General features: G+C 42.6%; 1 protein-coding gene across 2 annotated transcripts in view; it reads right to left on the reverse strand.

The window, feature by feature from the left end:
- The window catches only part of pcnx2 (pecanex 2), a gene marked incomplete at both ends in the record, with an annotated part of 34,980 nt that extends 23,533 nt beyond the window's left edge, over window positions 1-11,447 (reverse strand). Inside the window, 12 exons of one of the 2 annotated variants that reach the window (XM_083897810.1) lie at window positions 1,562-1,694; window positions 1,789-1,867; window positions 2,117-2,259; window positions 2,345-2,495; window positions 3,602-3,776; window positions 4,180-4,662; window positions 6,393-6,587; window positions 6,733-7,218; window positions 8,481-8,501; window positions 8,595-8,712; window positions 9,416-9,618; window positions 11,295-11,447. In XM_083897810.1, coding sequence (XP_083753936.1) covers window positions 1,562-1,694; window positions 1,789-1,867; window positions 2,117-2,259; window positions 2,345-2,495; window positions 3,602-3,776; window positions 4,180-4,662; window positions 6,393-6,587; window positions 6,733-7,218; window positions 8,481-8,501; window positions 8,595-8,712; window positions 9,416-9,618; window positions 11,295-11,447 — 2,340 coding nt within the window. Of the gene's footprint in view, window positions 1-1,561; window positions 1,695-1,788; window positions 1,868-2,116; window positions 2,260-2,344; window positions 2,496-3,601; window positions 3,777-4,179; window positions 4,663-6,392; window positions 6,588-6,732; window positions 7,224-8,464; window positions 8,502-8,594; window positions 8,713-9,415; window positions 9,619-11,294 lie in introns of both variants that reach the window. The other variant, XM_083897809.1, reaches the window with a different exon arrangement.
- Window positions 11,448-13,869: the final 2,422 nt, after the last annotated feature.

Below are 13,869 nucleotides of genomic sequence, written 5' to 3' on the forward strand. Positions count from 1 at the left end.
CTGTCCGACCACCAGGTCATTGTTTATGCCAGAAAAGCTCCTAAGGAGGTAACAAAAATGAACAAGCACACACATACAAAGTGGCACATTAATCATTCAGCAGGGAATCTGTGTTCTGTTGTTTCAACAGCTGATCCAAGCAAAACCACGTCTCTGCTGCTGGTCTGCGTCCAGCACTGATGTAGAGCCATTCGTGGCTGGTCTGTTTCAAACAGCAGCAGTCTATCGCTACTCCATCCGTGTCTACATCCAAGTCAATGAGTTACAGTTGCACAAAAGAGCAAACACAAAGACTTGAAACCAATAACACATAATTATATCCACTGCTACATTTTATGTTATCTCCACCAACTGATGATTAGTGACAGGGCATGGAATCACCTGGAGGACTGGATATCATATCGCACATGTAATTGCATGCAAGTATTTGTGAGCAGACACTTGATAAAAACAAAAAGTGAACTTTGGATAATAGGTTATTGGTAGACATTACATACTCCATACTTGCATGCATACACTGCAAAGGATATGTTTGGAAGCAGGGCTTGACTGGTAATGTGGTGGGCAGACGCACCTCAGGGACGGTAGTTTTTTTTTTTCGACCCTTAAAGGTGCATTATGTAAAAAATCTAAAGCAACTGGCCGTAGAATCCTCCTAATATGTCACAGAGACTCGGGAATAATATTCATATAACTGAACTCACCAACAACAACAGTACAGCCAAAATATTTGCATTAAAAAATTTTTTTGCAGACTGCAAATCATGTTTATGTTTTGAAATCATGTTTTGGCATGTGACCTTCATCTACCAATCATTACAGTCAGTAGAGTCTCAGCTGCCGAGCTGTATTTTGAATTTGAATGTAGTAACCGTTTTTGGCCACATTCTTACATATGGCGCCTTTAAGGCCGGCCAGTGTCTACTAAGAGCCGGAACAGTGGATCATTCTTTCATTTCCTATACTGACACTTGGCCGACCCAATCATTTCTCTCACTCATGGTCCTCCTCCCACCATCTTCAGTTTCTCATAGTTCGATACAACCGCAGGGATCGCTTGTTAAACAAAACGGCCACCAAAGCACAACGGAGTACCAGAGAAAATGAGGGCTTAAAAAACGAAAGCTATTATTGATGGATGCCCAGAAGTTACAGACATGTTTACTGCTGCACCTGACATTGTGCAGCAACATCAAGAGGAAGGAGGATAGGTGGAGCAAGAACATGACAGGGAGGAAACCATAGAAGCGGGACAGGGAGACCATGACGGGGCCAAGGAGGGACAATGAGTGAGAATGAGGAGAGTTGAGTTTGACGACGTAAGGAGTAATGTTAGCAAATGTTGTGGGCATTTAAATCTGAGGACTTGTCTTCCTTATTGGGATAAAAATCTACATACATTATAACATTTTATTTAAGGTGAAGACATGTTGTACAGTTAGGCTGGAATTAAATTCAACGATTGCAGGGATGTCTGTCTCACCAATGACAAAAAGCTGACTTTTTGTACCAGTCCAGCCCTGGTTTACAGAATAAAGAACAAGTGAAAGCAGCTAGAGACCTGGAAGATCTCTGGGTGCGTCCTCCGAGGTCGGAGCCTGTGTGCGGGGATGATGCGTCTCTGGAAAGGGCAATCCGTGTGACCCACCAGTCCGTCCTGACACTCCGAGTTGGAAGAAGTCGACAGCAGGTCACTGAAGATGAACCCAAAGATATTGAACCAGTGGAAAAAGTGATCGAGAAAATGTAAATGCAGAGGAAAAGAGATTTAAAATAAGACAACAGTACCACATGTTGCCAGTGATGAGCTCAGCTCCTAGTGGCAGGTTAAGAGCTCTCTCTGCATACAACTTTCGAGGCCTGTCCCCTGGTGAAACAAGCAGATACATATAACTTGTCAGATCATCTCTACTTGTAAAAGTACAGTAATTTCATCAGCTGCTCCCACACATCCAAACATGATCAAATTATCCTTCTTTACAGAGAGACTGCATTTGCAACATCTCCTTGCTCTTTCTCATGTTTATCCCCAGCACAGAAAAGCATCACATCTATCCAGGACTGAAGCATATAAAACCATGCAAACACGGATGACTGGCCAACGGTAGCTGCTTACTGTGGACAGTGTGGAAGGTGTATGCTTCCTCTTTGTTGGTAGCCTCCGGTCTGCAGATGACCTGCAGCATAGAACTCTCTGACTGAGAGGTTTGTGAGGGCAGAGAGTCATAATCTGGGTCCTTCTCCCTGTCTGTTTGTGGACTGGAGACAGAAAAATACAATCAGTCGATTAACAGGATGCTCGATGCTGAAATTGAAAGATATTTGTGAAATATACAGTACGTACCTGTCAGGAGAGACGATTGGGATCTGTGTGAGTGGCATAGCCTGCAGTGTGTCGGTAGGCAAACTGGTGGGTGGTTTGGGTCTCTCGGGTTTGTCTTCAGTGTCGGTCTTAGATATTGTATCATCTGGCCTGGAAGTCATACTCAGATTGTCTGCAAATAAAGATCAAGAGAAAAAAAAAACATGTCAAGCCACAGTCAATTGTTTCATTTCCAATCAGTATTTTCATGTTATCAGATGAGGTGGTCACAATGACACAGATATTTGTCTCTGCTCTACTGTTCCCCTCAGATTTAACATGTTTGTCCTGCTTATGTTGGTGTTTAGGCCCACAACTTTATTTAAAAAAAACTGCCAAATCTCCAGATGTAGAACAAAAACATAGCTTAAAGGTGCATTATGTAATAAATCTAAAGCAACTGGCCATCAAATCCTCCTAATATGTCACAGAGACTCAGGAATAATGTTCATATAACAAACTGAACTCACCAACAACAACAGTACAGCCAAAATATTTGCATTAAAAAAAATATTTTGCAGACTGCAAATCATGTTTTTGTTTTTAAATCATGTTTTGGCATGTGGCGCCACCTACCGCCGTCTACCAATCATTGCAGTCAGTAGAGTCTCAGCTGCCAAGCAACTACGGGTTGCCAGTTACGTCAGAAAACGAAACCTAAAAGACCTCTGTATTTTGAATTTGAATGTAGTAACCGTTTTTGGCCACATTCTTACATATGGCACCTTTAACATTGACTGTAAAAGTAAAGGCACATTTATTAGATGGACTGAAATGCTCCACTGCTTTTACTTACACAGACAAATTGACTAAATATCTGTGTTGACTTTTTAGAAACCTAAACTTTAAATGGGCTGCGAGTCAAACATTACCAATCTGCAGTCTGTTGCTTTATTTACTCACGCTGCCTGTGGCAGAAGTTGAGAAATGTTTAACTTTCCAAGAAGTGACGCAAATGCTCGCCAACTAAATCACATTAATTCATTTAAAATGAATCATCACATAGACAAAAGCAGCTCTAGGACAAGACTGTTCTTCTGATGCAGGTGCTTTTTTTGTCAGACAGACACGTAACAGCTGTTCTCGAGCACCAAGGCTCAAACATGCCCATCACCAAGCGTTAAAAAGTGTGTTTGAAAAGATTGTGTTGTTCTGTACAGACTTTTCTTAACTGACAGCTCCCTCATCTTCCCCAAAAAATGTGAATATAAGACATGAAACCTCGCAGCTGAGAATTACCTTCCTTCTCCTCTCCCACTTCCTGGTGGCCTTCCAGCTTCTCTTCTTCCTGTGCGCTGGCCCCACAGCCTCTGGTGCTGAGGGAACCCAACAAGGAAACAAACTCCAAGAAGTTGGATTCATTGGGGATCTGGCCCTCCTTTGCTTCCAGATCTGACTTGGAAGAGGTCATGGTCTAAAAGGGAGACAGTTGTTTTGTATGTATGCAGGAACACAAGGATGGAGATGACTAGAATGAAGATAGTGAAAGAGAAATGGAAAACTGCCAACATATACCCCATTCCTCGTTGTCAAGTTTAACCAGTGTTTAATCGTATTTGATCGGCAATTACTCTCAGGTCAATGTCTGCAATGCACATGTGTTTTTATCAGCTAGGATTCCTATCACTTCTAGTGAGAGCACACAACTTTCGACAACACTATAAATTCTGTGTTGATCTTATGGCTGTTACCATAGTCAAACTTTACTTTTTTACAACTTGGGACAGTGTTCAATCTTTATTTACTTCACCTTACTTAATTTTTAAGCAACTTAAAGCCAAAATAAATAACACAAAATGTGTATCGGAGTTACATACTGTGTTATGTGAGCGGTCTGAAAGCAGCACTGCATCTTTCCCACTGTCCATGCTCAGTCCTCGGATGTGAGTCCGTCCTCCGGGCCCGTATCGGCCGAAAGCTGGCGGCAGACGCAGGAACCCTTGTGAATCCACGTTAACATCAAGAGGGTCTGTGTCGTCAGGGTGGGAGTGGACGTCGATACCCGACGAGCTGTTGTCATTTGTCAACAGCGGGCTCGGTAAGCTGTCGTTGGTCGCCGGCGGGCCGAGGCGTTCCTGGTCTGGATCTGGACAATCGAGTGTGGCAGACTCCGAGCTGGTTGTTTCCTTACAAAGATGAAACTCTTCGCTTTGACTTGTCACCTGTTGCTGTTTCGGCGTCAATTCCTCCTCTGAGATCGTGACCTCGTCTCCTTCCTCCACCTGCTGCTTCTCGTCCTCGGGGGAATCAAAGGTGATGACGGGGATCTTGATGTGACATTCTCCTGCATCCTTCTGAGCCTTGCAGGACATACAGAGAGAGAGAGTCTTATAACCACATACACACACGCACTGTCCTCTAAGTGTAATAACATGACATTGAGAACTTCCACTTTCCATTCAAAAATAAAATAAATCACAGGGATCACTACGTGTCTAAAGATGACAAACATCAAGGATATGTGGAAATGAACCAGAGATAGCTCGATACCACTTTTTTGTGTCAGAATTCCTACCAATGCAATACGCCTTTTACCTCTTTTAAACAACTTTTCTGTTAATAACACATTTGTGCTGATGCATTAAGTGCCATTATGTTTTTCAAATACATAATGACCTACAGAACTAGTCTCTTTAAATACATAAACAAAACTCCTTGTTCTTGTTGAAGCATTCATATCATATATAGGGTTTAGTGATCTGAAGTGTTAACTTTTTTCCAAAATGCAGTGATTTTGGTCAATACATCAGACCAATACTGACAATGATTATAGATGTGGCTCATCCCTAATCAAGAATTTAAGAATATTTCAATGAAGTGTAATAAAAAAGAGCTACAAATGCAGTCTTGACTTTGAATACTTCACTTGAAATATGTTTGATACAGTCAGACAGTAGAATAGCCACTTATGCTTTTATATGCTTTTCTAAATAGGAGTAGTAGCAGTAAAAGTTCATATGAATGGAAATAAGTAATCGATTTGATTGAATAATAAGTTAATTATAAATAGGCAAAATCTCAGGTAAATTCATTTGTTTTAATGCATGTTTGTTTAAAAGAAAGTTGTTGGTTTAAGAGAGCGTGTCAGTTGAGTTAGTTGAGGCTTAATTAAGGAGCGAGCCACACAGGTTTTCTGACCTTTTGAAGTGAGTGCCTTTTCTGATGAAGAAAGTTTGATTTTTGAATACTCCTGTAATAAGACCCAACAAAACGTTGGAATAAATATATTTCTGTTTTATTTTTTGACATCAAGTGAAGGTGCACGAGTGCAGTTAACATCGTTTGTGAGCTTCAACTCCCACAAAGCTATTCCACTAAAAAGCTGCTCTCAGTGGTTTTGAAACTCTTTGGTAACCTTCCTCTCCCTCCTCCCTATGTCACCTCATGAACATTTTTATTAGGGGGGGGGGCATTTATTCAACAGCCAAACCTCTCCAGCAGACAGAATCACCTCTTTGTGGAATTCCGCCTCCTGATTGGATGAAATGTTGTGGGAAACTCTAATACAGTAGTTTCTCCTAGATTTACAGTCTGAGAGAAAGAGACCCAGGCCAGTGAGCAAACACTCTAACTCAGTGACAGGTGTCAGAATATAGAGCTATTTAACACAGACGTATTTCACAGAAAAGCTACAGGTTAAAGCTACAGTGTGTAACTTTTAGGTGACTGTTGCTCTGTTTGGCCTCGTTGAACAGAAGCTATGTCAAATAATGTGTGCGGTGCATCCTTCATCTATAAAAACAGGCTCTTTCAAGCAATACTGTCAGCCCTGACTGAGGGAGCATTTGTGTGTATACAGTGACAGAGCAGAAAGAAGTGTTTGACAGGGTTTGTTTTTGAGCAGTAGAATTCACCTCTGAAGCTTTTCATAAGTGCGTCTTTGTGTTTCTGGTCGTACGCCAATCAGTTTACAGTTGTCTTTCTTTTCTGGCACTGATGTGCGACATAAGATAAACATCGCGATACTGAGAAGTCAGTCATGTGGAGCTGTCACTCAGCATTGTATGAACTCATGGGAAAATGATCTAACCTGTGCATTCTCCAAAATGCTCTGCTTGACGCTCTCCTCCAGCCGAGCAGCAGTCTGAGGGTCACAGCTCATGGTGATGATGATCTTGACTGTGTCGCTGTCATCCAGGCGAACTGACGCGGGTCCGGGGCCGGAGTTGTCGATCAGAACCACTTCAATCTCATCAGAGCAGTACGTCTCCTCCAGTGGCCCACCCTGACAAGACAATGCAAGAGAAGTAAGAATCAAGAAGATCAACACAACTTACTAAGACATGCATTGTTTTTATCAAGATACAGTAACAAGCTTGAGCACATGAATTCAAAAGTTGAAGTTCCAGTATGTCAAATTAAAACAGTACCTGTGCAGGAGGTTCAGAGACGTCAATAAAATCCTCCTGATTCTCCCTGGGAGTCTCCAGAGAGTTGTTGTTGTCATCCGAGAGCTCTTTTTGCCCATCACTCTCCTCACTCTCCTCTTCGCTCCCCTTCGAGGGAGGCAGACCCTCATCAGCTGTTTCCCTGTCCACAGTCTCTTTGTCCGTGCCGTCTTTCTCCCCTATGGTGTCTTGCTCCGAGACTTTCTCGGCCGTTCGTTCCTGCTCTGATTTCTCTCCGTCTGCAGTCTGTAAATCCGTTCCTTCTTTTGAATCTCCATTTTCACTTATCCCCTCATCCGTTTTCCCTGTCCCTGTCTCTTCTCTTTCAGAACATGATGGAGGCCTCTGCTGCGCCTGCAGCAGTGGGGCAGCCTGGTCGGGATTGGGACTGGAGAAGTCATCTGGAGAAGGCTCTGGACTTAGGTGGACTCCTTCCTCCACAGGTTTCTCCTCTGCATTACTCTTACCCTGCTCTAGAATGACATAATATGGAAATTGAATTATATAATTCCTGCATTTGAAGAGTCAAAGTTGAATTTGGGTGCAGTGACAACGCAAAAACTACACAGTGTTTTGTCCAGTAACAGATACACTTCACTGCAGAAGGTGGACTCATCTCTCTGTTGTGAAAAACTGACACCTAATCGTTGTTACAATTGTGAAATATATGATGCACCTCAAGTCTTATAACCTCCTGTTCCAAATAATCAGGTCATACTGTGCATTTACAGGAAGATGTTATGGCCGACAAACTGGTTCGCTTCTAAATGTGTACATTTCTGAGCATATGCACAGCAAAGGTGATTTGCGGTGAAGGAAGTTGTCCATCAACATTAGCGCACTGCGGAGGAACAGGGTTGGATTCCACTGTATGAGAAATACTGACAATAACTGTGATACTGTCATACTGTGCCATAAATGTTATATATAAAACCTGTCCAGATATTTATCACTTAGTCGGTCAAAGTTCTGATTTCCAAACATGGTTGTTTCATAAGACATTTTGTGAGAAAAGCCCGTTGTACGCAAGATGACAGGATTTAGGGGGAAAAAACAGTGACAGCAATCATAGATAAACAGTGCTCTGCAAAAATAAAGTCCCAACATGAGTGTTTTAATAATGACTGTAAAAGGAACTTTCTAACACCTCTACCCAAAATCCTCCCAGTTTAAGAATGGGGTTTAGTAAATTAAAGCCAAGACATGGTAAGAATGTTTTGGAAACAAGCAGCAGTGTTCAAAGAAACTGTCATGAACCTGAATGATGAATTAGCAGAGATACTGAGGCCCTGCTACAGGAAGAAGCCCAAGAAGCTTTTCCCAAAATGTGTTGTTGATGAGTGTTGAAAAGTTCTCTTCTGAAGTTTAGGCATGAAGAGCTCTTTGAGAGCCCTATATCAAATCAAAGCAAACTCCCTCTTAATGGTTCATATGGTGCTGATCTAAAATTAAAGAAGCATTTGCAGTAAGATATGTAGCCTTGTTAGGTGACAATAATGACGATGCAGTCTCCTGGGATTAAGCCAGTCATAGAATTTAAGGCGGTTAATTCAAAACACTTTCAGCTCAGGTCCCACACTTTAACATAACACTCCATGCCTGTCTGTATTCTTAGAGAAATGGCCGCATGCTTCTTGTCTCTACTCGGATTTTTCATTCAACAGTCTCCCATCTAAATGTTGTTCAAACCCAAAGAGGGAGAAATCAGTATCACCTTCCAACGTCTTCACTTCCTCAGACTTTGAACAGTCCTGAGTGGAGAAGAAATCAGAAACACATGTGATTAAAATGAGGGAACAATGCAGGACAACACGTGCATGTTTACATCGGCATGTGTCACTCACCACCCCAATCAGGCCGGGGTCGGTTTCCGTCTGTTTCACCGTCACCTGGATCACCGGACTAGGACGCTTGCAAGCCAACATCGTCATGGCAACACTGTCGGGGACCGTGCTGCTCTTCCTGTTAGACAAAGGAAGATATGGCAAAGTGACAGAGCGTCTACGTGAGCACAAACATGACAACTTTTCAAGGGAATAATCCATCTCCTTTATTTATTTGTCTCTCTTTGTTTGGTCTACAAAGAAGAAAGCATTTTCAAACGTTAAATTAAAAAGTTGTACAGGGAAAAGGAAGCAATGGGTTTTCTTTCTAACCTTCTCAACTTTAACCTCTTTTGTGCATTTACAGTGATGTGGGCCAATACTGATCTCCACTCATTAGCATCTTCATTCACCAAAAGCTGCACTGAGTCTTTGAAATAAACACTCAGATGTAGCAATATGATCTCAAACCTAGCGTAAACAGAAACAATTCCGATGAAGAAAAAACATGATTCATTGTAAAAAATGAGGATGTCAGGGATGGTAAGGCATGTTAAAGGATATTTAGAATAACTAATGTTTTTTTTCTGAAAGCATCACTCAGGACTGAATGTATAATTTCATGTTAATAATTCAAATTCATCTATGGGGATTTAGCCCTCTAGCCTAGATTTTTGTAATGACTAACCTGGCAGAGGAGTAGCTGGAGGCACAAGGAGCAAAAATGCTAATTTATTAAATGCATATACAACAAATTCCTCTGTATTCTCACTGATACATCTATGAATATGAGGAATTCAGGGGATTCTGCTACTTCTGATTGGTCACACTGACTGGTTTACCTGATGCTGGTGGGCAAACAGGCCTCTGACGCGTTACTTTTCTTCTCCTGGGCCTTGCTGAGGTCAGAGAGGCTGCTGCGAACTACTGCCTCACCCTCATCGAACATCAGATGCAGCCGGTAGTTGGCCATCTTGATAAGGACGAAGAAGACAGTGATGGAGGTACAGTAGATGCTCAGGGCCATGGTTGTAGGCGGCAGGGCCTGCGGAGAGAAGAGGAGCTTCATCATTTTTTCAAATGAACTTATCTTCTGGCTCCATCAGAGTCAGCGTCTGATCCGGAAATTCAAGATGAAGCAGATTTGGAACCATCTATTCTCATGAGTAGGTTAAATTCTGCCAAAGGTAAAGTATTTTCAGTCGCTCAGCCATGCTGCTCCTCGTGAACAAACAGATTTGATTTGATTACTTAGAAGATTAATGATAGATTCTCAGGAGAGAACTGGCTCATAGCAAGAAACAAGGAAGATGAACAACAAAGCCTCTGCCTCATGCCGGTCTGACAGCTTTCCTGCTGTGCAACTTAGTTTATGGTACGTCTATATTGTTCAAGTTAGACTTGTGTTTTTAACTTTCCCAGCCATCACTTATAACGTGCTGTGTATATTCGACACTAACTCGTCTTCTGCCGATTTATCCTCCATGTGAGGGTCGCTGGTGCCAATCCCAGCTGACATAGGGCGAAAGGCGGCGTCACACCCTGGACAGGTGGCCAGTCCATCACAGGGCCACAAAGAGACAACCATTCACTCACACACTCACACCTACGGTCAATTTAGAGTGACCAGTTTGCCTAATCTGCATGTTTCTGGACTGTGGGAGGAAACCGGAGAAGAACCCAGAGAAAATTCACAAACACGGGGAGAGAACATGCAAACTCCATGCAGAAAGGACCTTGTTCTGACTGGGTCGTGAACCCGGGAAGTCTGTCTATTCTACACAGCTGATAAAAAGCCAATATACTTGAAATGGATTTGGTATAAACATAAATGTTGATTTATCTGGTTTCTTTTCTTCCTTCTGACTTTATCACAGGGTCATACTACAACCTGTTTGCAGCCGCCTCGCTTTACTGATCTAATGTTGCTTTTCTCTTTGTCTGTCTATATCAAACAAATCCCTGACCATGGTGACACGGGATCTAACACTGAGAAACAAAGAGGAAAGCCACGTGGCTGACAATGGTTTGAATGTAATTGTTTATATTTAAACGTTTCTGCCCTTTTGGCACTGTGCAGGTGCTGATGCCATCACACAATCTATCAGTTTAAAGGGTGAATTTACACTGTTATTTTTAGTCAAGGGTCAATGTGTTTGACCTATAGCTGCAACTATTCCTTTCATTCTTGTTGTCATCTTTAGTGTAAACACACAAAGGTCATTGTGGATTCCCCTTAAATCTGATCTTGATGTAAGGTGTTATTTAAGGTGAGCTGGGGCATGAAGAGTAAAGTGAAACACGTCTTCACATCATAAGCATCTTCATAGCCTTCATAACCAAACCCCCACATGGAGGTTCCTCACACTGCGAGTACAACAGCGCCGTGATGCGCCTACTATTCCAAAGGCCGTGACATGAAAATACACTGTGAGTGAAGCACTGTTTCCTCCTGGCTCTCACGCTGCCTCATCCAAGGGCAGCCATGCGTTCCGTCACTGCATACAGCGAGAAACACTGCGACAGTGCCGTGTTATTTTTCCGAGCCTCTTTCCGCCTGTAGCAGCCAGACAATGAAGGATGTCAAAGAGCCGCGGCGTGTCGATCCAAGGATGGAAAAACGCGCGTATGAAGAAAAAAAAAAAAAACACCCAGATACCTAAAGGAACAACTCACAACACCCTCCGCGGCCTCGGACGTCATGTTCCCTGAACAACTCACCAAATGTAGAGACAGGGGCAACATCAGGAGGAATATCCACAGATAGAGGTGGCAGGAGTTGTTGAATTTGTTCTGGTCCGGTTCGTGGTACCAGCCTCCGGTCAGAGATGCCCAGACTCCCTGGCGCAGGGTCTGCACCACCTGGGAGCCCATCTCTCCTCCTCCTCCCGCTCCTCTCTCCTCCTCTCCGCTCAGGCTGGACGGACGGATGGTGATGATGATGACGGTGATGATGCTGCTCGTCTACAATGAAATGGTCTCTTCTCTAACGCATGCTACAGTCGCCATGTACGCCTCCATGTTGGGGTGATGCAGCACAGCACGTCTCCTTCGCATCCTCTTTCATGCCTCGTCGGTTTACCTCGCTGCTGCTGTTGTCCTCGCTGCTGCCTCTTCCCATCCCACTGTCGGTTCATCCATCGCTTTTGCTGCTGCCGCGGTCCTCATCCTGTCCTCTTCTCCTCTCTCTCTCTCTCTCTCTGGCTGCTTGTACACAGATGCGCAGCTCTGCCCGCCTCCCCTCCCTCTATCTATAAACTATCTCTGTTGAGAGCTCATGATCATGATGATGATGATTATTATTGTTAGTTGTAGTAGTAGTACTGCATTCATGAATGTGGAGAATGCATGTAATCTATTCTATTCTACTCTATTCTATTCTATTTTTCTATTATATGTTGAATTATGTATACTAGTGAGCTGTAAAAACATTGCAAGTGCTACATTTATTAACAGTGTTCAAATAAAGGATTTTGTGGGTGTATGGATTATTATGTAGTTATTTTTACTAATATGTTCTTATTATTATTATTATCATCATCATTATAATAATAATTAGATAGACCTTTATTTAAAAAAAAGAAACATTGTCACAGCAGCAAAGATAATAAACATGCATTTCAACATTATGTGAAAGTACATTATAGACAGTTACCAGAATATATACAGTATGGGCTTGATAGTTACATTATAAACAAAGGCTGAACATGATATATTGTACATGTTGCACTAATGTAAAGTATATTATATACATTGTATGCATTATTATAACTGGTAGTATAGTAGTAGTAGTAGTAGTACATCCATATATTGGCTATAAACTAATCAGTATGCATGCATGTGGTGGGCCTCTATTCATATCTATTGAATTCTATTCCATTGTTAAGATCACTATTGTGCGTTGACATGCTCTATTATGTTTAACTTGCATGCTGTATATTATAAACTGTGTGTGTGTGTACCTGGTATTCCTTATGTCGTGGGGACCTAAATATGTTTACACAGTCACATTATGAGGGCTTGTCTTCCTTATGGGGACAAAAAGCAAGTAATAAATTTTAAGGTGGATACATGTTTAAAATTAGGTTGTTAGGGTCTGGGTTAGGATTGGGATTAGGCCAGTAGTTACTGTGATTAAGGTTAGAGTATGTATCCTTGAAATTAAGGTAAACCAGTGCAAGGTCCTCTGAAGTGATGGAAACCAGTGTGTGTGCGTGATTTTATGGACCACTATTCCTATAATTTCTCAGAGGGAGCGCACACATTCCTACAGTGGCTCCTCCTCCTACACCCCACCCCCAAAACACCAGACCCCTCTGACACGCTGATCACGTGTCACTGAAAGCACCAATCAGAGGCCACCACAGGCGACTCCAAGAGCAGCGGGGGAGTCCCACAGAACAGCCACTGCTGCCGCTGGCTCCGACTCCGGTTGGCGACTGTGAGGTTGTTTTGATTGAGGTTGACGGATTTCTTTTTCTCCTCGCGTTATTAGTCTCGAATTGTGGCGTTCAAAGGATGTTTGAAACACTTTTCTAAGCGCAGGACACTGGCCTCTTCCACAGTTCACCGATGGAGAAATAAACTTGGGAATAACCGAAGTTGAAGCTGAGAGGAGCAACTTTTTTTTCTGACTGGCGTAGTAGTCAACGGGCTGACCCGTGCTAAGCTAACCAACTAGCCAAACCAGCTGGTGATTTTTGTTACGTTTATAAACGAAAAATTGAACTTCATATTCCGATATTCGTTGCTTAGATGAGATTTACTGTGAGCAGAGAAACCTGGCCTTCACAAGCTCACTTTTTTTTTTTAGGTCGGAATGGTGCAGGTGCACCTCCTGCGGCACCTGCGAAAACAGCTCCATCTATAGAAAGCTAACTCTACTTTTCTTTTCGTGTTAGCAGTAAAATAATGTGAATAACTATCTTATACATCGTCGTTGATATATAAGACTTTAGTTGAAGAGTACCAGTGTTATGTTGCTATTTAGGCGTCAGTGGCGACATTAGCTAAAAAGTATTTCGGCTAACTTAACTTAAGCTAGCACCCCGTTAGCTAGTCTCTGACTCTCGTACATGTACCGGAGTGGCGACGTGGATACAGGTCTGTTGACGCTCTCTCCCACGGGACTTGGGACACGGTGTGACACTGCCGTGGGCTACGCTGGGGATTCCCCTGTGTTCTCATCTGCCAGTCGCTATAGAAATGATAGCATGTGGATTCCAGGAAGTTGCCTCTTAACGTTTTAAAGTTTTCATTGTGTTCTAAAAGCTCAGCACCCTATGGTGCCGCTACG

This window comes from Microchirus variegatus, assembly GCF_963457635.1.
Source record: "Microchirus variegatus genome assembly, chromosome: 11".
Taxonomy (NCBI): Eukaryota; Metazoa; Chordata; class Actinopteri; order Pleuronectiformes; family Soleidae; genus Microchirus; species Microchirus variegatus.